Source organism: Lagopus muta, chromosome 4 (assembly GCF_023343835.1).
Source record: "Lagopus muta isolate bLagMut1 chromosome 4, bLagMut1 primary, whole genome shotgun sequence".
Lineage (NCBI taxonomy): Eukaryota > Metazoa > Chordata > Aves > Galliformes > Phasianidae > Lagopus > Lagopus muta.
In genome coordinates, this window is record NC_064436.1 from 37,189,702 (window position 1) to 37,213,402 (window position 23,701).

General features: G+C 36.6%; 1 protein-coding gene across 15 annotated transcripts in view; it reads right to left on the reverse strand.

Annotated features, from left to right (window-relative positions):
- The window catches only part of ANK2 (ankyrin 2), a 178,113-nt gene that overhangs the window by 19,424 nt on the left and 134,988 nt on the right, over window positions 1-23,701 (reverse strand). For 14 of the 15 annotated variants that reach the window (XM_048943212.1, XM_048943219.1, XM_048943215.1 and 11 more), the window contains 10 exons: window positions 21,948-22,172; window positions 18,840-18,994; window positions 17,760-17,971; window positions 16,887-17,091; window positions 16,152-16,248; window positions 13,046-13,274; window positions 10,716-10,841; window positions 8,635-8,757; window positions 7,209-7,241; window positions 5,578-5,599 (listed from right to left, as the gene is read on the reverse strand). In XM_048943212.1, coding sequence (XP_048799169.1) covers window positions 5,578-5,599; window positions 7,209-7,241; window positions 8,635-8,757; window positions 10,716-10,841; window positions 13,046-13,274; window positions 16,152-16,248; window positions 16,887-17,091; window positions 17,760-17,971; window positions 18,840-18,994; window positions 21,948-22,172 — 1,427 coding nt within the window. Of the gene's footprint in view, window positions 1-1,137; window positions 3,121-5,577; window positions 5,600-7,208; window positions 7,242-8,634; window positions 8,758-10,715; window positions 10,842-13,045; window positions 13,275-16,151; window positions 16,249-16,886; window positions 17,092-17,759; window positions 17,972-18,839; window positions 18,995-20,173; window positions 20,273-21,947; window positions 22,173-23,701 lie in introns of all 15 variants that reach the window. The other variant, XM_048943211.1, reaches the window with a different exon arrangement.

The following is a 23,701-nucleotide window of genomic DNA, read 5'->3' on the forward strand; positions in this document are numbered from 1 at the left end:
GTAATGGTGAAGGTGGCTGCACTCGGATTACAGGTTCCATTAAGAGACCTGAATCAGCTTCTTTTTTAAGCTGGGTCAATTCTGGCTCACTTTCTGAAGAGGAAGAACTTTTTCTAGATTCAGCTGAAGACATCACCACTGTGGGTATATCTTTTTCTTCTGCGGTTTTTGACTTTGATTCTTCAGTTTCACATGCAACTTCTGAGTCAGCAATTAGAGAATATTCATCTTGTTTACAATCCCTTTTGTAATCTCGCTTCTGCTTTGCTTCTTGCTCTAATTCATCAAACGTTTTGATTTTCGTCACCATTTTAAACATCTCCTCTTCAGGGGTAAATCTCTTCTTTGGTTCACTTTCTGATTCATCCTCTGGTTCTTCACTGACTTCAGGGATCACAGCTGACTTTGGTATATTTGACAGTGCCTGTGAGTCTGCTGTTTTAGGTGTGATTTCATAGCTAATTTCTTCAGAACTGGGAGTTTCAGGTGAAAGAGGACTTTTCCCTGAACTCTCCATGAGAGATGTTTGCTCTAGACTGTCATCATCAGCACTTCCCTCAGGGTCACGGAGGATCCTGGAACGTACTGTTGCCAGCTCTGGGCAAGTTTCTCCTTTGCCAAGAATAGACTGAAGAGGACCCTGCCCCAAAATACCAGCTTTCACTTTTTGTTCTACAGGACTACTTTCAAGGGAATCACGGCAAGGAGATTCTTTCATAGGACTGGGCTCCAAAGAATCAGGCGTTTTATGTGATGAGTTGTCTTCTAGCACGGGGCTTGCTTCCAGTGAGTCTTTATGACTTATAGCCAAAGAGTCATCTGCAACTGGGCTAAAGCATTCACTATCATGGCTAGCAAGTGAAAGTTCCAATTTCTGGGGGCTTCTAACCACAACACGGTGTTCACAGCTTATATCTTTCTCTAAAGCAGTGTCATGTGTTTCAGAAGAATTAGTTAAGTGTGGAGTGGTTCTGGATTCTTTCTCCCTGATAATATCTTCCATAATGGAAGCTGAGCTACTTTCTTTAAGTTTATCAGCCTCTTCTTCAGAGGCTGTAGGTACAAGCTCTTCTGATACATGGTCAGAATGAGACTCACTAGTCTCAGCAACAGCATCTAGCTGTTTTTCAGTAATACCTTTTTCATTTTCCTTTGGTGAGAGTTCCTTCGGAGAACATGTTTCTGCTGTTGTGTGTACTTTATCTGTTCCTTTAGCTTCTTCAATTTGCCCATCAGTTTTCTTTGGTGAGAAAGAAAGGCTTTCAGGGCTTGTTTCTGGAGTTTCTGCCAGACCCTCATGTTTATAACTTTCCTCAGAACTGATCTGAGGAGTTCCATCAAGCAGGCTACCTGGAGAATCAGCCACACCTTCATGTTTGAGGCTCTCTGAGCTCCCATCAAAAGCAGCACTTTGCAGAGAAAGAGCGGGAAGGAATCCATCTTTTACATACTCAGCAGGGAAAGCAACATTGAAGGGACTGGTCAGTACTTGCTCCAAGTTAAGCTCGCCTTCCTCTGTCACTGAAAGATGTCGGAACTGTTGGTATTTGTCATTATCCTCAAGTTCTTCTTTAATGACATCAGAAAAATCTGTTGAGGTTTTCCTGTCAGGGCTGATCTGAAAGTCTGTATCACCGTGGTCGTCAGAAGTCTTGCCCTTTATAACTGCTGAATCTTTGGTACTCTCATCAGCAAATACTGGAGGGGGAGGTTCCGCTGTTGTTTTTTTGCTGCTCTGCTGTTTTACTTGGTCTTTGCCTACAGTTTTCTTAATAGTATCAACAGTGGATACTTGCATTCTTCCTTTCTTTGGCTGTGGCTCTTTCTCTGCTTTTAAGACTGTGCTTTGCTTGTCCTTCTGTTTGTCCGTCTTGTGGCTTGTTACTCGCTTTGTTTCACTTTGTGAAGAAATTGTTTTTCTCCGTGTTGTTTCCTTCTCTGGGGGTTGTTGCTTTTGTTTGACAGACTTGTGCTCAAACAGTCCAGATACATTCTTGGATGGGTCTTGACCTGACTGGAAGGCTTTCATCAGCTCACGAACTGACATGGTCTCTTCAAGTCTTTCTGTCTTAGAAGAGGGTGAAACAGGAGGCTGTGCTTTGTGTGCAACTGTTTTTTTGACTGGTACTGTTTTTTTAGAAGGCTTTTCACCAGTGCCTTCTCTTGTTTGAATTCTGACAGGTAGTTTAGAGCGTATTTTTTGTTCATCCTCCACTCGTTTCTGAAGAGCTTTAACCTTATCTTTTATTGAGCCAATAGGGGTTTCCTCTATGACAGGGGATACAGCTTTAGCTTCAGGAGCAGGTGCTGGTGTTAAGCCATGTTCCTCCTTTGGAGACTCATCTGAACTGATCTTCATTAGTCCTGGTTGTTGTTCACTACTGTGCATCTTGCCTTCCTTTTGTTTGTGCTTGTCTCTTAACTTTGTTCTAACTGGCTTTTTAATTTCTAAGGCTGGCTTATGTTGTTCTTGTGGACTTAGTGTTTCGGTTGTTGGAGACTCTTGTCCTTCTTTTTCAGAATCCCTGCTTATTACGACAGCTTCAAATTTCTCTTCTACCATGTCTTCTTGTAAAGCTTGTGGCTGTACCTCATGAAGAGAAACATATTTGTTTAAATCCTCAGTAAGGTAATCTACCATTCCTGCCATGTCTTTCTTTACCGTCTCTGTTGTCTCTTTGTCTATTCTAACTTCTGCACAGATAGGTTCAGTGACTTCTACAGGAGCATTTCTTCTGGCCTCTTCAATTTCTTCGTCACTGACAATGACCCATTCTTCTTCTACAAATTCTTGTCTGGAAAGAGACTTTTGCAAAGCATGTTCTTCTCTAGTATATGATCCACCTCTAAGAATTTCATTCACTTTTTCTAAGTCTTCTTTCACCCTTTCAACTATTTCAAAAGGCTCTCCTGGCTCCTCTTCAGTGGCTTTTCCAAGATCTTTCACTTTAATAGAGCCTGGTTTATCAGAAGGGTCAGTTGTCAAGATGGCAGTCATTTTGATCAAATCTTGTTTCATCTCAGAAACTTCAGACAGTAAGTCTGGACTGGCTAGTACAGGGACTTCATTAACCAGATGGCTTTTCAGGATAGATGTTTCTGTAGATTCTGTCTCATCATCTTTGATGCGAATGAAAAACATTGAAAGTAAAATGGAAATCAAAAATAGAGATTGGAAAATGTAATCAGGACTAAAAATGACAGTCTTTGGTTGCAGTGGTAGGAAGATCTACAAAATGGGCTGGGAATGGTGGATCCACAAGATTTGAGGGTACAAGAGCAAAGCAAAGCTAACAGGAGGGGAAAAAAAAAAGAAAAAAGAAAAAAAAAACTGAAAAGGAAAATGGCAGGAAATAACTTGCTTAACTTTACCAATATAGCACAGCCACACATACATTACCAAAGCTGTAACAAACAAAATCAGGACACCGTTAAAGAAAAGAATAATAATTAAAACAAACAAACAAACAAACAAAAAAAAATACCCACTAACAACAAAATTTAAAATTAAAAATAGAAGAAACACAGTGAAGTTACACAAAGATAGGCATCTCAAGATTGTTCAGATGTTACAAATCAATGTTCAAATAAAAATAAACAAGAAAAGAAGGGGAAAGTATTAGAACTGATTGAAAGTCGATTTCCTCTAAGAGAAAGCCAGTGTTAGCAAACTGTCAGAATAACATTCAGTTAACATGTTTTATTTGTTTATTTTTTTAATTAGTGATCAAAATAAGAAGTTACAAATGATTCTGCAATAATCTAAAATATGATCAAATATGTAGATATCTGAATCAGCTGCAAACCGGCATTTCATCAAAGGGGATTTCACACCTAAACAATGAAACAAACATCATTTGGTTTTAAGAGGCATGGTCCTTTCCTTGGAACATCCTCATCGACAACTAATGAATTGACTGGGGAAGGAGAAGACAGAAGAAAAGGAGAGGAAAAAAACTGTGAATCAACTTAGAAGTGATTTCAGAGTTTTTAAAAAAATGTAATGTATGGCAACCAAAAATCAGACAGTCACGCTAGACACATACATACAGTTTATGTAAGGCAAGTTATTTCCATGCAAAGCAAAGGTGTTGCAAATGCTTCTGTGTATGTAGTTTCAGTTAAAAAACAAACAAACAAACAATAGCTTTAAAATTAATCTTACAAAATAAAGATACGTGAAAGTATTATTAAGTATACTGTGGTGAAATATTTATCTAATCTGTACAGCCAATAAATAGTGAATTGAATGTTGGTAGGTCCTGGTATGCCATTGCTAACCAGTAAGAATGTTACTTTCAGGAGGGAATACTAGAAAATGTACACGGAACAGAATGAAACAGTGGAGCAATGAAACAATTTATGAGCAGTAAACAATGCTTAGAAATTGTAGGGAATCATACAGTTCATTTTTAAAAGGGTACTATATCACATTTCTGCGCTCCAGCCTAAAAATCAAAGTAGTAATGCAAATAAGAAGGTAAGCAATGCCTAATTATCTGCATTTCTTTGAAAATTAACCCTAGGGTAACTGAAGTTCCATTCTGCTAGCTGTATTATGGTGCCTGCTTTCCACCTTGAGAAAACTGGTTCTCCTTGTGTAAATATTAATGAAATAGAGCAGCAATCAGATATTGCTAATGTTTTAAATCATTATCTATGCTACTTCCCACCAGGTTATTAGCTGTTTTTGTCAGACTGATGTCTTTTGTTTTTTAGCTGAAGAATTTCAGTTTTAGAAAAAAGGAGGTCGAAGTAGAATAGTGTCAAAGTAGAATAGTTATCCATTTGATAACTGTGACCCCAGTGCTGTTGTCTTTCTAACTAGAACATGCACCTACTATACTAGGAATAAACAAACAGCAGAATGCAAAGTAGAATAAAGGCAAGAAAACTCTTTAAACTGCAAACAAGACAGTCACTGATCTACAGAATCATTGGAAAGTATTAGGCACACTCTTCAATTTGAATTCAATTTGTTTAATTATGTCTTCATTAAAAGAGATCTTTGACAGTGTTTCTAATAATAATGGCCCAATTCTATATATACAAAGGGCTTATATGTTGTACCAAGCTTAGCTTTCAGTCATATTTCACCACAGTAAAGGGCGGGAAGGGAGGGTTAAACAGCCTGATTACTTTTGGCAGTATCACTTTTTTTGCATGCTTATATTTCACAAGTCTAATGAAATATATTAGTATACTAATCGTGTTTTCATTAAAAGTGATACTGCCATTTATCTCAAATGGCAACAGTGTGTATCAACAAATGGACAAGAGAATGGAAGGATGAGCATTCATACAAGCAAAATAGCAATAGCAGGATCACTAGGGATGTCAAAGGAAAGTAAGTACTTAGATGAACTCTTTTAAGCTTACTTGTTAATTTACACATTAAAATGTATTTAATTGGTTAACTGCTTTGATATTATATCGCTTTCTGTTATGTTTTAAATGTATCGATGCTATTAGCAATAGTTGTTAAAGTTTAACTCATTTTCATGCTTAATTGTATTCTTTACCATCTTTCGTACAAACTACATTATAATATTTTTAAAAGTAAAAGGAAAATCTTACTTTTTTCTGAAGTCATATCAACCTGGAAAAGAAGAAAAAAAAAAAGGAAGATTAAAAAGTTGCAAAATAGTAAATGTATACAAAATCACCAGTAAAGTAATACTGGCTGAGTCAAGTAATCATTTAGGCTGATGTCTTTAAACTTCACATTTAGGATAGTTTAATTTTCCTTACTTTAAGTCCATCATCATTAATCTGGAATTATGTCAGCATATGAAATAATATTACTAAAATAAGAATGAATAAAACAAACTAAAAATCTTTTAAAAAGTGAGATACCTCCACCAGCAGTCAGTTGGCTTTTTTGTGTCTGTGTTTTAGTTTCTTAAATAAAAACGCAATAAATAAGAAGATCAGAAAAAAAAAAAATCTAATATTCTTTGTATGTTTTTAATGGATTTTTCTCACAACAACATTAGGGGACTTCACTGGAAATGCATAAACAGCATTATGGAGGCTAAAAGAATTGGTTTCATTCTGAAACCAATTCTGATCATCTGATAATAAATGTTTCATTCCTAATATATATATATATATATATAGTGGCAGTTAGCTTCTGATAGAAGACAGGTATCAGGTTAAACAAGGAAGTTACAGACTGTTACTGTTAGTTTTTGTAATGATAATAAAAAACTGCAGTCCCCACAACAAAACTTCTGAACTCTGTTCTGCAGTAAATTGCAAAGACATTCATACTCTTTGAGGAGTGGGCTAGTCTCACAGTGCTGGCATTTCTTGTTTGCAACATCTGAACATCCTTAAAAACATGGAGATGCTTTTCCTTATGCTACTAATTCATGAAGGGGTGAGACCTTAAGAAACATTTGTAACTGCCAGAACAGAGCTGGCAAAGCTGGGAGCTGCTCACATTTCTCCATTAAGATACAATTCAGTTCACGTTAAAAAAGAAAACCGTATATTTTACTTTGGGTAAATTTCCTTATAACTTCCAGGTTAACACTGAATCTATGCTAGACCTCATTATCCAGTTCATATATGTCTAATATCCAGTCTGCCAGATGTTATAAATGGACAAGACTCTTGAGTTACATCCCTTTCAATTATACATCCAGTGCATATAACTGCAATGTGATTGCAGATTCCTCACAACAGAGACCTGGCTCATGGACATATTTGTATTTAGGTCTGTCTCTCTGCCTCCCTTCTCTGCCTCCACTAGAGGAAGTATGTTCAATCAATACGTATGGGGTACTAACAAAATGCATGCTATATCAATCATCTACTGGCTCTGGTAGGAGGTCTGGTAGCAACTCTATGTTATTTTTGGAAACAGAAAAATTAACTCCACTTTTTTTTTTTTTCTTTCTTTGTTGCTGTTGTTGAAGGGAATATCCACTAAATAAATCCACCTATATGATGCTCTTTAGAAGGATAATTTTTAAATACTTTAACTGAGAAACTTCTTTGGAAGGAATATATACTATTAAGCATCTGTGAAATCAGTGTAAAACTTTGATTTTAATTTGAGGAAAGTGAGACTTGGTAAATTCCGAAGTATGACTGTGAAAGATCCTTTTAAACTCCACACAGATTTCATCTTCCAAGGTGTATCTATTAATTGTATTTTAATAGTATGCATAAGCAATGACATGCCGCTATGGCAACATTACCTCTTCTTCTTGTTCTTGGTCTGACTCTGATTCCTTTCAGTCCCAAAATGCCATGCAAAAACAGAAGGAGAAAACAGAGCAGCAAAATGCAGAATTGTTAGAAGGGTAAGAAAAAGTTACTTCTATCAACACTTCTGATAAGATCTGAAAGAAGTCCATACGGTAAGTTTATGCAATTTCTTGTGTAAAAAGTGGCAGTGTAAAACAAAATGCTACAGAATCCAGCAAATTGCAAAAAAAGTTGCTTTTAGGTGTTGTAGTTAATGATGCTTATTTGTCCTGAAATTTGACATTAATGCATGCTTTTATACCCATAAATTTAAGTAAGTATTTCAAGTATTCAAGAGGTTACTCATTTAAATTGAAAATAGCTTGAGGCACATTATTTGTAAATCATACAAAGAAGCTGTAATAGAATTACATTACATGGTAAAAACACCAACAACATTTTGGTCAAACAGCCTAAGATGTTTCTAAAAAGCATGCTGGTCCTAAGCTGACAAAGAATAGTAAGAAGTGTCCTACTTATCACATGATGGCAATAAACTAACTTTTTTGAAAGAAACTAATATTTCTTAGGATCTGTTCTCTCCCAAATGGAAACCAAGGGCACTTCAATGAGAATTCATCTGGTCCCGAGCCTGTTATTTATAAATAGTAAGTCATGATAGACTTTTCATCTCCTAACTGTTATAACAATACTCAGAAGGATACAATACTCTGAACAACACTCTGACCTATTTGCAGATTCTTGACAGCTTAGATCAGATCAGATGTAAAAAGAAAATTTAGCGTCAAAATCAGCGTGATGTTAAAATAAATATAAGAAAATATTTTTGGCACTGCCATAACATTTTAAATCCTAGAGCTTGCGAATGCTAGCATCATGGATACATAAAGGCAGTCACTGAGAAGTGTGATAGCAGAGTCTGTTAACTTTCAGACTGGCAAATAATGTAATTTTCAGTTCTTCTATGTTTCATATTTTAAAAACAGGGTGAGATCTATAGGCTTGTATCCTTACACTTATATGTCTAAAAGTTAACTTCCTGTCCAGACAGGTGTCACAAGACAGAGTTAGACACTGGGATGTCTTCAGCAAAACCAAGAAAGAGACTCAGAAATACTCTGAGTCCCAGACGTGCAAGATGTAGGTAAAATTACTGCACAAAATAAAATCAGCATATGTCTCGTGCAACGCCAACCATGGGAGCCACGCAGTACAAAGTCATCCTCTACTGTCCTCTCCTAAGAGCCCTCAAAAAATGAGAGCTAAATGTGTACTAAAACCAAGAAATCGACAGCCCTTGTACTGTGTATTTATGCTTCTTAAAATACATGATTATAAAGCTTTAACAATATTTTACCCTCTTACTTCTTCCTCAGTCACATTACAATGCTTCATACCAGTATGATTTCACAGTACCTTTGTGTAAACAGGTAACGTGATGTTTAAATTACATATGGCTTGATGAACAAGACCTCTTGTTGATTTTGGCTCCTTCATGAATGATAATCGTCCACAGGGTTCTTGAGTGGTGTCTCGCACCTGGTGGAACAAACATACAGAAAATTTATTGAATTAATTTCTGGTTTGAACTGCACACAACACTTCAAATTATTCAGCAGAAAGAGGAGAGAGAAAGTTCTCTGCGTTTTTTTCTCCTACTTATTTGTAAACATACATGTAAATGTATTTGCATCAAAGTAAGAGAGAACACAACCACATGCATGCTTAGACAGTAGAAACTTACTTATAGAGGCCAGTGATAATGCTGTCTATCATTGCCTTAAAAGAACAAAGATATTCTGGTATGGTTAGTCTTCCATGATAACTTACAATACCTGCTGTTCACTGAAATAGTCCCCAGACTGAGTGGTAGACAGACTTATTTTCTATTAAGATATGAAACAAACCAAGTCCATTTTTCCTCATGTTTGTGCTGATATCAGCAATAAGTCTCAAAATTCTGGTATTACATGTTGTGTTTGTTCATTGCCTACTCTTTGGCTGAGGGGCTGTACAGAAGATTAAACTTAACATATTCTGCAAACTAGTTCTCAAAAGACACTGGTTTTCTCAAATACATTGGTGAATTTTATTCTTAAAACGAAGAAGTTTGCTGGAATATACGCATAGGTGTGACCGTTACTATCTGCAACTGACACTACAGAATGTCATATTTTCAATTTTGCACTGAATCAGAAAAATATGTTTCACAGCTGTTAGCAGAAACAACCTCGGCACTTAGGAGAATGGTAATGTACTTTTAGCTTTTGTATAAAAAGGACACAAAATCACAAGAGAAAAAACAAAGCATTACCTCATACAGTTTTCTGAACAGACAAATATGACACAATTAGATAAGCGTGATAAGATAGATAAGATAGTGATAAGTTAGATAAGATTAGATAACAGACTGAAAGTACTAGATGCAAAGCCACATGTGCTGGCATAGAGTAGTAAGCTATAACAAGCTTTAAAATACTACTGAGAAGGAGGGAAGTTGTCTAGCAGCATAGTGAATTTAATTAAGGAGGGAGTGGGTTGACTTTCTCCAATTTTTTGAAGTTTCCATTTCTAATGCCTCTCTCTAAAGCTGTTTTACTTAATGACTCTGTTGTAGTCAGACTGAGCCAGCAGAAAAACACAGTTTGCTGGAAAAGGCACGTGAATCTCTCTGTGAATCTCTCTGTCCAAAAGAGGCAGCAAAAGCACTGCTTCATATCTGCTCCCTGCAGATCTCATGAAAGCAAAGGAGCTCTGTGGCCCATGGTTTTTGCATTACTGGCACTTGAATCTGGGCCTAAAACATTAGCTCATTTGGTTTGAACTTTTTGTTTGTTTGGTTTAGCTCTTGTTTAGAAGACTTTTACTCAAAGATTTTACAACAGTATAGTAGCATAATATATGCCACAGTAACGCAATTAAATGATGATTCAAAAGTACTTCATTTTTCCTTTGTTCTCAAAAACACAGTAAAACCATAACTTGAAATATTTAAAATGGACCCATACTTCTCTTACGGAACTTCCAAGCAAGTTTTGCATTGCTAATGAAGAGTATCATAGCTGAAAAACAACTGCATCTCTCTTTACAGTCATAACCATATTTACATACACCTGGTGTGACAGTCATAGTGGGACAGATTTTTGTCAATTCTTACATGTTTGGCTTTTTTTTTCCTGCAATGTACTGAACCCTAATACTGAAAATCAAATACAACTCAGTCAAAGCTTTTAGACTGTAGGTAGAGAGCAAGAATTACTGAGCTACCATTTTGGTGTCGGAAAGAATACTATGGCCACACAAAAGCTGAGACACAGACAATTGCCTGTAAAGCCAACGTTTCTGAAATTTCAAGTACCTATTTCCATGCAACTGATAAGCTCTGTCTATTCAAGTCAATTTAATCCACTATGAGAAATCTGGACTGTTCAATCAGCTAAGTTTATCACAAATTCCCAAAAATATTATCAGTAGCTCATTATACATTATAACATTACCTTAACAAATAGAGGAAGTCTGTTTTCTTTGAAGGCAAAAAAACTGAATATGTGATGCTGTCCACTCTTAGTTAGTGGCACCAAATTGCCGAAACAGTCAACATAGATGGGTTTTCCTTCTAATACCTATTGGAAATGAATAAGAAACAAGGTAACAATCACAGTCATGAGGTTAGGACTCTTCAGCCTAGTTCCACAGTAGCTGCTTGGATCAAATTCTTAAATTTCTAAGACTTGACCTGTCAGAGTACTTGCAAGGATTGTTATGTACAGTCACCACATTTCAGATTATTAAATTCTAACTGGAATATTTCATCAATATTTCATTCAGTAATACTCGTGTAACACTGTAAATGACCAGGTATGCATTCAGTGTCATGAATCTGTGCAAATTCTCAATTCAAAAGATTTCTAAACTAGATTTCCTATGAATTTGATCTATTAGCAAATCTGTTGCAGGAGGCAAAGTCACTATGTACTAGTAGATTATGTTCATTTTGACTGAATTCGTGAAGGTCGAGAGCTTTTGAAAATCAGGCCTCTAGCAAATACCTCTCCGAAATGCCTGTGTAACGATGCTGTGCACGTCTTTGGATTGTTGCTTGTGTGGCCCCCCCACATGTTTAAATCTCATCTTAACAGTTTTGGAGCCATTTCCTTCAACCAGCCAGTACATTAATACCTCAACACTACTTTCCATAAATTCAGCCGCCTTATTCAGTTTTATGAGCCTATATTTTACCTAGCTGCTCTGCACAACAAATGCCTATCAGGGCTTTGGGAATAGTAGAATAAATTTTTTTAAAGGTGGAATTCAACCATGAAAAAAAGAGATCATTTTAAGCAGAAAAAAATGCCATGAATGCAGTAAATGTGTTTTCAATTTCTCATTTCTTCTAAGGAAGCTGAAAGAGTCAGGAAAATAAAGCCAAACCAACATTTTAACAGGCAGTTTGTTGGATTCCACATTAGAAAAAACCTTCACTTTGCAGGAATGTATATGAATCTTTTAATATTTGGTAACAAATATGCTGTTGACTGCTTTTTCAGTTATTAATATGTATTTATGGAGTTACTGGCAGCTGGCTTTTACCTATCCTTTTTGCTGTCTACCCTTTTCCCAACACCTTATTAGTATCAGGGGTTCAGGAAACATAATTGTTCAACAAAGAACACCACCCCAAATCTCACCTTTACTTAGATATTGCCTCTAAAAAAACCCCTATGATAATTACTGAGAAATCTGATTTGTCTCCTGGCAGTCTGTTACAGAACTAATTAAAACTTATGCAATCAATGTGGATCATCACAGAAATGACCACTATGTACCCAGGGCTAGTGAGCTACCTGAGGCAAAAAGTCAATTCACATCTGTCACCTCATTTTTAAGTGACTTTTCTAAGTCTTAGATTTTTCATAAACCCTAACCTATGCAAAATTTGTACAGACTATTTTTTTCAAATAAAAGTCATACAAAATGCCTTCTCCTGCTTGCACAACTAGCAATCTCCATAGGTCAGTGTTGTTTCCCTACATAAAAGTAGATTTAATAATGGGTAGTTGGAGGATGCTCTAACTCTGAATCTTTGACTTACTTAAAGAAACGCTGACCCTGACACTAGAAGAAAGGAGAAAGAATTTTTAAGTGCTCATCTAAATAGTAAACCCCAACTTTATTTTTTTACATGATTTCCTAGTATACATGAGCCCAGTTTCTAAGTGTAGCTGTTTAACAAGTCGACCATAAAAAGGCAACTTAGGAAACAGAATTCTTCTAATGCAGTTTTGTCATATACATTTTTTAAGTCTTAGGCCTGTAACAGAGAGCTCAGACTCAACCAACCTATTTCCTCTCTCCTTGAATCTAGCTTACTATTCCACATATTTAAATATTATATATATATATATATATATATATATATATAAAACATTTTGTGAGGACACACTACATGCCTCCTTAAAATGTCAGTGATGCTACAGAGAAAGTAAAAAAAGCAGCTTTGCCAAATGTAATTCCTTTCTAGAAGTGCAACCAGATGACTGGATTTCTTCATGAGTGAAACACAATCTGGGCTGATCCAGGAAGATGCAAATGCCCAAATATAAACTATAGATTTCAGCTAGCCCTCTGTTCTAGCAAGTCAGTAATGGCCCATTCATTTGCACCTCTGTGCTCCCTTGCATCTTACCACGATAGATGACACTGCATCATAAGAGTATTTGTTAGCACTTGTATTTTTCAGTCTTTGTTCCAATCAGCAGGCAGAAAATATTAGCTTAAAATTAGCATTAGCAAATGCAGAAAACTGTTTAAGATTCATGTACTGTACCTCGACATCCCTGCTTCTGGCAACTTCAGCAAAATTTTCTTGCTGTTCTAGAGTTTTATCCACCTTGTCGTCTGTCATGCAAAAACATCTTAACCGTGCTTCAATGGGATCATGTGATTTGGCAAACACCACAAATTTGGCCATGTAGGGGACGCAGATAATCTCTCTATACACTTGAGAAGCAAAAGTAACAGACTCTTGTGTCTGTCGGCAGTCAATTAACCAAAATCTGTAAAATAAAATGACGAGCTGAATAATCAACACAGAAAGATTTACACAACAAAGTTATAATTTTTCCATTGTGGCAGCACAACTGTCTCTGCATAGTGTGAGAACTGCCTCCTGCTAGGGCACACAAATTACTAGAAACCTCAAATCATAGATATATATTGCATGTAGAACATTACTGAAGATGTGGATGCTGAAATTCATGTCTGAAACTTCAACTTCCAGTACAGGTCTCCTTGTGCCAAAAATGATCCAATTCTTCACTGAAAGCTACAGGAGCTTTAGCCTTTCTTTCTTTTCAATTCAGCCCAGAAAAACATTGTCCAGCAACAAAAAAAGGGTAGAATTTCTTTATACCTTTTTTAAGACAACTGAATTATTCTTTTGTAAAGATCACTCGCTTTCACTTAAAATAATTTTTAAAGATGATGAAGATAATTTTAGATAATTTTATTTTCTAAATCCCCAAACAGAAGCAGAAATGCATCACTCAATTCACAGTAAGTAGCATGTATTGCTGTCTTTCTCTAATATCTTATATAGTTTCTCTCTGCAGCTGATGACATTTCTTTTAAATAAAATTCTCTTTGTGGGTGGAAAGTATGGTTGTGTTTGACACCTGTAGGATGGAGAAGGAAGTCATGAGAGGTCAAAGCCACCTCAGAAGCTGATATAATCTACAGGGAGCTTATCACTTACTGTAGATTACATGACGTTATAACATACAACACAAACCTTTCAAGTCTGATTTCTCTGGTCTTACTCATCTGCAGTTGAGTAATAGTACATATCGTGCTGTGCTTATCTGTACAACTTTTAACAAACACACTGGTTGAAAAACAGAGCCTGACGGCGTTTGAAGAGAGAAAGCATGTTTGGTACATGAAGGTTGTTGCACACTGATAGTTTACTTTCTTAGCATGTGGGAGAACTATGCTCTGCTGGACTCAAACTGAAGAGACTACATTCTCTGAGAAATCACCTTTATGCTCAAATCATTTTTCCTGTACACAAGTGGCTAGGAAGCCAAAGCAGACACTAAATTAAAGCAATAACAACAACAACAAGCACCACACAAAAAACCTTGCAGTTCAGGTAATGGAAAACATCTATGCCTCAGAGTCTGCATTTTAATTTACATGTATTTTAGACTAAAGTATCTGTTTCTCAAGCTCACTTTAGAGAAAATTTGTCTTACAAGCAGGAAAAAAAATCTGCATTATTACTGATTTAATTAGACATAGACACATTACTGTAACTAGCAAAGAGTTGGGTACCAGCTGGTTCACAGCAGGGCGCAAGGCTAAAAAAAATAAAAATAAAAATGGGTAGATGCACTTTTAGATGAGGGCATAAGTCAAGAAATTCAAGTTAGTTTGTCCTTCAGCAGAGAGGGTAGTTCTCTGACTGGTATGAAAAATCTAGTTTCTTCAACAGCATTTAGAATCACATTTGGGTTAAATACTATTGAACATGCATCTAGATAACAAAGTAGATGTGAAACTCATTGAAATTTCTAAATTAGACTCAGGGTACCTAACGCTACAATAATAATCAATTGTAATGCCATCAGTGAGATTAGGAAACACTCACTACTAGGGTCTGTAATGAGCTGTAGTTCTATAAATCGTCACCCTCGTTCTGGCTGTATTTCATGTGCATTCTGCTGGGGACTTCACAGTTTCAGAGATTTTGAACTCTCAGTCCCCAAATCTGGATCTTAAATTAATCTTTAATTTCTCCCTGTAGAACACTGCAGATGATAGCAGATGACAGTTAAAACAGTTTAAGATCTCCCTCTTGTGGCTGTAATTATTAAAGAAAAAATGCTTAACTGAAAAGAAGTGCAGGAAATGTGGATAAGCAAAGCACTGAACTTAACAGGCCAGAAGTTCTGAATTGGGAAGTCTAGAAAAATAAAATTACATTTTTCCTACTGTTACAGTTACACTGTAGATTGGATTGCAGGAGCTCAATTCATTTTAATGTAAAATATTATATATTTAATTAAATCTAATAGTAGTAACTGCTGTGCCCACTGAATGTTTACACTGAGGGAAATTAATTGCTTTTCATGGGCCTACTCCTACTTTCAAAGTTATCCAAGTTTCTTTTTAACAGTTTGCAAGATTACAAACCCTAAATTTAAAACTTTCTAACTTTAAAACTTGTAAAGTGTTCTCCAAATGTATTCTCTGTCATAGAGATTTTTTAGTAAAAATCATAGACACAGTAAAAACTAATATACTCTTTTAAAATAAAAACAATGAAATTCTGTTTGCCAGCTACCAGAAAGCCAGCAGTTGAATCTCATTACAAGAACAGATGGTTGGAATAGAATCTTCACGATCACAGTTTGGTACACCTACAAGGCTTTCTGCTCGATTTCTCATTTGTTGGATATGCCGAGAATCTTTTATAAGGTGTATAATGAGCTTCCCAAACAAGGCATTTTCATTTCCATGAAAATTTTCATGTTTCTGCATCTGAGGGAGAAGAGAGAATCTAAACCAAACTAGATTTTTCTGGTTATCTGAAAATTGACCTGTCCCTCAGATTACTATTTTAGAAAGGAGACCATGTCATTAATTCATTTCTGGGATGATGGCAGGTGCTAACTGAGATGAGAATGACATACTCATTAATTTCTTTCAGCTTGTATGGACTGTACTGCTGACAGCTCTCACACATCCTGCCTGGAGTAGGAGCCTTGTGGCTTCTAAAATAACTGGTCGGTTCATTCAGGGCACAGTCAAAATATCTATGCACCTTCAACTATACTAACTGAAATTGTTTAAAGGAAATACTGAAACAAAATACAGAGGAAAAAAGGACATGCATGTTAAAGTAACACTATAAATCTTGTTTTTATAGGTACCTGGCAGACACATTTGTTGTGAAGGAAACACATTCATTAACAAATGTCAGTGGTGTTGTTCCAGTGATGTCTTCCCATTGGGCAGGGGTGGTTCCTCCTGAAATGACAGCAGCGTTTAAAGAACGAAAAACAAGCAAGTCTCCAACCTTCTTGCTACAAAGGTGTAGCAAGCTAATTAACACCTCTGCTCTGGAATGACTCACTAGCACATCTTAGTGTGTAATGCACCTTAAAACACTGGGATCATCTTTGAAGTCAGTTTGGAAATTGACAAAGATGCTTGATGATAACTTTTAAACAGAATAAATGCATGCAGCTAATTGCTCCCTTTTGAATGAAACTACATATGGCATTAATCACTTCAAAGCAAAGTAACTTGAAGTGTTTGATTCTAATATTTTTCCTCTGATGCACACTGCCACCTTATGTCTGTACCACACTTACTGTGCTAGGCAGAGCTTTGTTGGTACTCAAGAAACAGTAAGTGTGTGAGAAATGCAAACACCCCAACCCCAAACTGTACAATTCTGTAACGTCTCTCATTAGCCCAAACAACAAATTGTATTTCTACTATAAACTAATTGATTAGGAAGTAGTGTACTTTTACAGCCTCTCATCTCAGTCAGGTTTTCACAAAACTTTCCATGTGTATAATCAGTTTAATATATTTACCCCACGGTGACTCAAAATTTCAAGAAGCACATGAGAAGAGAAACCTTAGAATTCTCAACTTACCTGTTATGCTGCATAGTAACCTTAGAGTGGGTGTGTCACTTCCATAACCATTCATGATCCCATCACTGGAGGCCTTGGGGACTGGAATTGTCATCGTGATGGGTTTATGGAACTTCCTCCTCCTGGGCTCCAGTGTGACTATAGGACTGAAGGTAGCCTTGTTGCCCAAAATCTTCTTTATAAGTTCAGTATGCATAGGTTGAGCCTTTTCAAAGCAAAAAACAGTAAGAATAGTAACTTGAAAACAGAGTACGTGAGGAACTGGATCTGTATATTGCTGGAAACGTTATAGCTGTTCCATTAGATGGCACAGTTTCCCTGCAAGCTGACAACTGACTGTCACAGAGAAAGGGAGTCCTCTATTCAACAATTTCTTACACCTCACTCCTCCTGTTCCTATTGCCTTTCCTAGCACTGTCATCAGTACCAGTTTAATGCATTTAACCTATAGTAAATATAACCCTGCTGTTAGGTTGCTTTGTTTTGTTTTCTCCTGAGGACAAACTTTAAACTGTTTTAGCAAGCTACTCAGCTTTTTAAAGAAGACTACAACAATCACAGTAGCCTGACCAAGGTAAACGGTGGATCCATTCAACAGCTTTAGCAGGAAGCAAGGATGTAGGTGGGGGGGTGTGGGAACCACCTCTCCTTTCAGTAGTGAATAACTTGGTGTTTCTTCTGAGATCGTATAGATGGCTAAAAGACAAGAATCTGCATAACTAGAATACCCAAACCTTTATAACTTTGATTTTCGCAATGAATTTTAGTAAGCACATTGTAGGCAACAATATACAATACAATAAGCTGTATATGGGTAACTTTACAGTCTGAAAAAAACCCAACATATATATCTTTCTAATTGTTTCATTGTACCTGGAGGCCAACACGAATTCGTTTGGTTAAAGCCCCTTCTGGGAAGACTGCCTGCACTTGTGGTACAACAGTGCTGCTCAGCACACCCCCCTCAGGTCCAATAAGGTTGCTGTCCTGTTTGATTCGAGACACCACTGCAAAGTACTGAGGGAAATCACGAGTGATGATGCGGCAGATACGTTTCTTCTCAAGCTCTTCTGGTGTGTCAAGTACTGATGCAAAAGAGAAGATGGTCAGGAAACAAGGTTTTCATAGAAGCAATACAGAAGATCCCAGCTATCACAGTTTAACTAGTACTTATAGAAGTAAAATGAAACATCTCAACATTTTAAGCTCAGCTAAAATAGAGAAATCAAAAGAGGAATATACACATTCAACAACTAACTGAATGAAGCTTAAAACTCATAACATGTTGATAGCTTGCTCCAAATTAGCAGGCAAAGAAGCTAAGAGGAGGACTGGTCAGAGGCCTTTTCCACTTAATGTTATACTAGAGCTTGGACTTGCAGTAAGGACACAGAATTCTAAATCAAAGAAGTATCAGAGTATATGTGAACCTTTAAATATGCAAGTTGGCTCATTTTTATTAAAAAAAAAAAAAATCCATCAAAATTAATATCAATTCTAGGATCTGCAGGTCCTAGACAACCCCAGTCCATTCTGTTCTCTCAGTAAACGAGTACCCATGAGTGACAGTTCCTCCCACACTTGTAGCTGCTTGAAAAGGATTAGTATGATAATTGCCTTGTTTTGGAAAGATATTTGATATGGGAGCTTTTTGTTTAAAACTGTGAAAAGAAGCAGGAAGATATATAACATCTATTTTCAACTTTACAATGAGTAGATTCAGTCTACTTCAGTAGATCATGCAAGAAAAGCAGTGCTTCTGCTAGCAGTGTTCTAAAAAATGATTGTACTCCAGTATGACTATAGCAAAGTATCTGGAGTGTATGTCAGAAGTTCTCAGAGTAGACTAAACACGAGGTGCAAAACAGAAAAGATGGTAAAATGTTATTGTTCCCAGTAACAGATGTAGTAATGCAGGAGCAGAGAAAAAAAAAAAAGCATCGCACTGGATACCTTCATCCATCCCATTCAAGATTTCATTTAGTTCATCCTCAGTGTATTCACAAAAATGTTCCTTCCAGCTGTCCCCGTTCTCACTGCGCAGGATCACCAGTTCTCTCTCTTTCCCACGCAGAGCAGCAAAATGGGGAATCTCCACAATCACAGGCCTGGCACAGCAACACAGCGCATTAAATGCACACGGGAGAGAGGAAGAAACAGGATTAACAGCAACTCTATTCAGTCTGCTACAAAGTGACCTGGAATTCCACCCATTCACTGGACTACTTTTGCATAATCCTAAACTAAACATCACTAACACACATTAGATTTTCACAGGGACCCAGTAAATGCTGAAGGACAGATTCAAAAGTGCATTCACCTCTTTCCACAGTGTGAATGGTATTTGGCTTAAAGAGAAATTTGAGAATTGTTTTGCAAATTTGTTCAAAACTCATCCTGATTTTAGTTGTCACTACTGTCTGGGTTAACCTGTGCAACTTCATTTCAAAGAGAATCTACTGTAATGCATATCAATAGTGGGACAAATTCTGATCTCACTTATAGTAGTGCAAATCAGAATAACTTCATTGCAATCAGTGGGCAACTGTGTCCTGTGTCAATTTTACTTTAGTTGTTCTATAAGTTCCAATGAATTTATTCTGGATTTGCACTCTGGGAGGGAGAAAGGATGTCTGAGAAGATAATCTAGGTTTCTATTTATGAACAGGAGATAAGAATTTGCCTTGTCTTACAAGCATATGTCAATATAGGTATCAATATATGTGTGTATATATATTTATATGTATCAAGTAAATATACACACATGTGTACATACAATATATTTATAAGCACATAAAAATACATACTCTTGAAAATAAGAGAGAAAATATAAATATATTTGTATATACAGTTCTCTAATTAGAGTACCCACACAGGTTACCATGTACATAGCAAATGTCATCTGTTCTATTATACTGGTGGTATTTAACATGTATCTTACTCCTTAGTACTTGAAAAAAAAAAATCCTAAATTTACAGTAGATTCTTTTTCTTGGTCACAATCCAGGTTGCTTTGCTACAGACATCAAGCACATAACTAGAAAGATCTCATGCCAAAACAAAAATGAAGGCCACAGTGCTTTAAGAAAAAGATACAAACATACCACTAAAACAAAACCACATACCACAAGGGTCGAAAATGATCCACTAAGGGTTGGGTATACAAAATTTCAAATCATAGAAAGGGACAATATCATGTGCACAATGACACACACAAAAAAATCATATTGCAAAAGGAGAAGAATGAGGAGGTCAGCATCCATCAATTTGTTTCAAGTCTCTCCTACCCAAGGAATTTGGTCCCAGGAGGCCCCAGCTGAAGGATTCGGCTGACCAAGCTTTCTCCCTCATTAAGTGGGGGAGGAGCCGTAGGCAGATGAAGTTTACTGAGTACATCCAAAGCAGCAGTGAAAGAAAGAACATAAATAAACTTTATGTATTTTTTTTTGCCAGAATGCCAGTGCCACTGTCTGATCCACAGAGTGGAATTAGGCTCTACACTGAATAAGGTTCCATCCTAGAGATGCCAATTTGGTGATCAAAATCAGCAGAATGTGTTTAATTAGTTTAGGATCTTAGGAATTTTTGCAGTGAACTCAATGGGAACAGGATTTGTATCTTGCAATGCATCTCTGCAGTCAGTACAGTCATTTCCTGATCTCGCTGTCAGTACAACATATACGAAAATGCTTTCAGGGAAAGCTCTGAGAAAGAATAACACCCTGCTGTACCCCAATCTTTCAGATGAGACGTTCTCGTTAGACAGAAAAACCATTAAAAAGAAAGTAGGAGAGATACTCAAGGTTGTTTTATGTGTGGGAAGACTAAATGTGACAGCACAATATTTCTTCTGCTCTTTAGATTTTGTTCTGCTTCTTTTTAAAAAATGACCAAAGAGTGAAACAAGTAAGGGGTACAAAGCATCTCATTAGCACACTTGTTTGTTTGTGATATTAACAGGTATCCTAGCTGTGAAAAGAAATGGCTGGCTTGGTCTTCATATTAAATTCTCAGGTGCTCCAGAACTGCTTTTGCTTTCTTATCAGATTAGAGCAGCAATGAAGTGGTCAAAACATGCCTTGAGTCTATTCTTCATTCACACTACATATAAAAGCAGTGGGCAGTTAAAAACTACTAATCAACTTTTTTTCTCTGCTTAATCTCAATATTTCAGAAAAATCATTAACAATGATAGTGGCTCTGATAGCTGCCTATTACAACAGCATTTTAAAGCAACTGATTTATTTTGATGACTTTAAACCATTGCAGTTTATAGGGTCACTTTTTTCAATTTCTGAATGAGGTTGTTTTTTACTGTAATAGTAGGGGTTCCGTTCCTTCAGTCATCCACTCTTGGATGCCACAGCTGATATGGAGAATATTTAGTAAGACAAATTAAAAAAAAAATATGGGTAATTGCTGCTTTCAGCTGAAAATTGCTAAAACAAGTTCTGCAGCTGACACAAATCTGATCTTTCTATGGTTTTTGCAGCATAGGACAAAATAAATGACCTGGAATTCTGCGGTTGTCCTATTACTTAATTTAGCAATTTCAAACCTAGAAAAATCAAAGGTACTGTGCTTCCCTGATAGCCCAAACTTCTGATAACACAACACAAGCTTCTCAGATATGCAGCTGTAACCTGTGTTGTATTTGAAGCAGGCTTCACATCAGTGCTGTGCTATTCACACCTAATAGGCAGATTATTTAATTATTTGTTAGTTTGAACATATTTAAATATACTATGAACAGCCTTTTCTGGCTGCAAAGGGATTTTCCCACTAAAATATTACAACACTTACTTAGTAATAGTTAAGTCCAGGAAAGCATTTCAACCTTAGTGCAAGAGGTTAAAAAAATCAGTTTGCAAAGGAAAAGGCTTAAAAAAACTTTGTGCATTGAAAACTAACTGAAGACTTGCATTTCACACAAGCAGTCTGTTGGCATATATCAGAATAATCTTTTTCTGTTCAAATCTTGGAAGAGGAACCATTTCAGTGCAACTTGCAAACATGAAAACATACCGAACGTTTTCCTTTAGGCCACATGGCACCCCTTACCCAAGAAACTGGGCCCCAGATGGTCCCACTTCGATGAGACGGCTGGCCAGGCCTTCCCCTTCCACCATGGGAGGCATGGTGGCCAGTCTGTGACGTTTCACCAAGCGGCAGGTCACTCGTGTTGGAGCAGTGCATTTCCGCGGAGGAATAATAATTCTCAGTCCATTATGTCTGCAGCCCCTCATGGCACCCCCACGAGCATCCACCATGAAACTAACTAGGAAGCTGAAAAATCAGGAAAAATTATTAGATTCAGAAGCATATCAAAATGCCCTGTGATTATGTTTCACATACGTAACAAATACAAATACAGCTCTCTCTCTAGGAACGCATGATTAGAAAAAGCCTTTCTCCCATGTGAAGCGCTAAAGCATGCTATGATCATTTATTACTTAAACTGACAACTAGCATCTAAGAGTTCTCCACAGAAACAGTCTTACATTACATTGCTGCTGTTGGTAGAAGTACCAGCAGTCACTGATAGATGTGTGTGAGCTTTGGGGCGTTGGAGTGCACACAGCATTCTTGTAAGTACTTTACAAACTAGTGTATCTTAAAATAATTTATTTTATTTATTAAAGCAAGTTCTGAATGATTTTCAGATTAAATTCTCCGATTAAAAAAAAATCAAATTTCATTCTAGAGTGTGTGGACGCAGTTCTTAACAAATCACTGAAGCTATCACCGATTTATGTCAAAAACTTCGTTTCTTTAATTTTAGTCTCTTATAAGAAAGAACTTTTCCCTTAATAATAAGATTGTTGAAAGATATGTTTTAAGGTAGGAGAAAGCACTACCAAAAATAAGTGACTGTTTAACACTAGGTTTAGAGACCTCATTTTTTTTCCTTACCCTGTGGCAAGAGATTATTAAAAAAAGTTAGGAAATTACAAATAAATTATGAAAAAATAATGGTGGAGAAGATGTAGAACCAATCAAAATCTTTGATTTATTAAAGAAATAATCCTCCATGCCATTAAAGAATGAATTTCAAACAGGAGTGGGGATGGACTGACAGCATGTCATTATCACTTGAACACAAATTCGGATTTTGTTGAGCTGACAATGGCTGTCAGGTATTATATATGAGTTTTACTTATGGATTTTTGTCTTTTTGTGCTACTTTGCACATCAATACTATGTCCCAGTGGAAACCTTATAGCTACAGGCAGTAGCACAAGATAAATTCTTATATCTTTTTCTTAAAAGAGATAAAAACATGTTGTGGAATTTCTTACTGGCTGAACTTCCTGTAGTTCCATATATAACCAAGAGATAGATTTTGAAAGATGTGCTACAAAGATTAGGGAAATTCCTGGGAAAAGTATAGAATTTCTTCAATTTTTTTTACTGGTATATGACTTGGAATCATTCCTGATGCAGAACGGGAATGTCAGGTTGCTGGAAGTGAAAATTAGAGTAGATGAGACAGAACGATATCAGGCCTACTTCTAGACACTAAAATAGAATCACCACAGGGGGAGTCGCAGAAATGCTACTGAAGGACCTGCAATAGAGAGAAGCCCTTATAGTGTGAGTTACAAATACAGGTATTTTTCCCACTGTCCCCTTGACCATTCTGTGCAACAAACATTGCATCCGTTCAATATCCACACAGCTACAAGTAATTTCACATGCTGTAAAAACACAACACTCAACACACACCGTGCAAGTCAGAAAAATGGATGATGGGAAGGAGCCACAAGTGCCAGTCAGAAGCACACCATGCACCATGGATGCCAGTCTTTCTCACA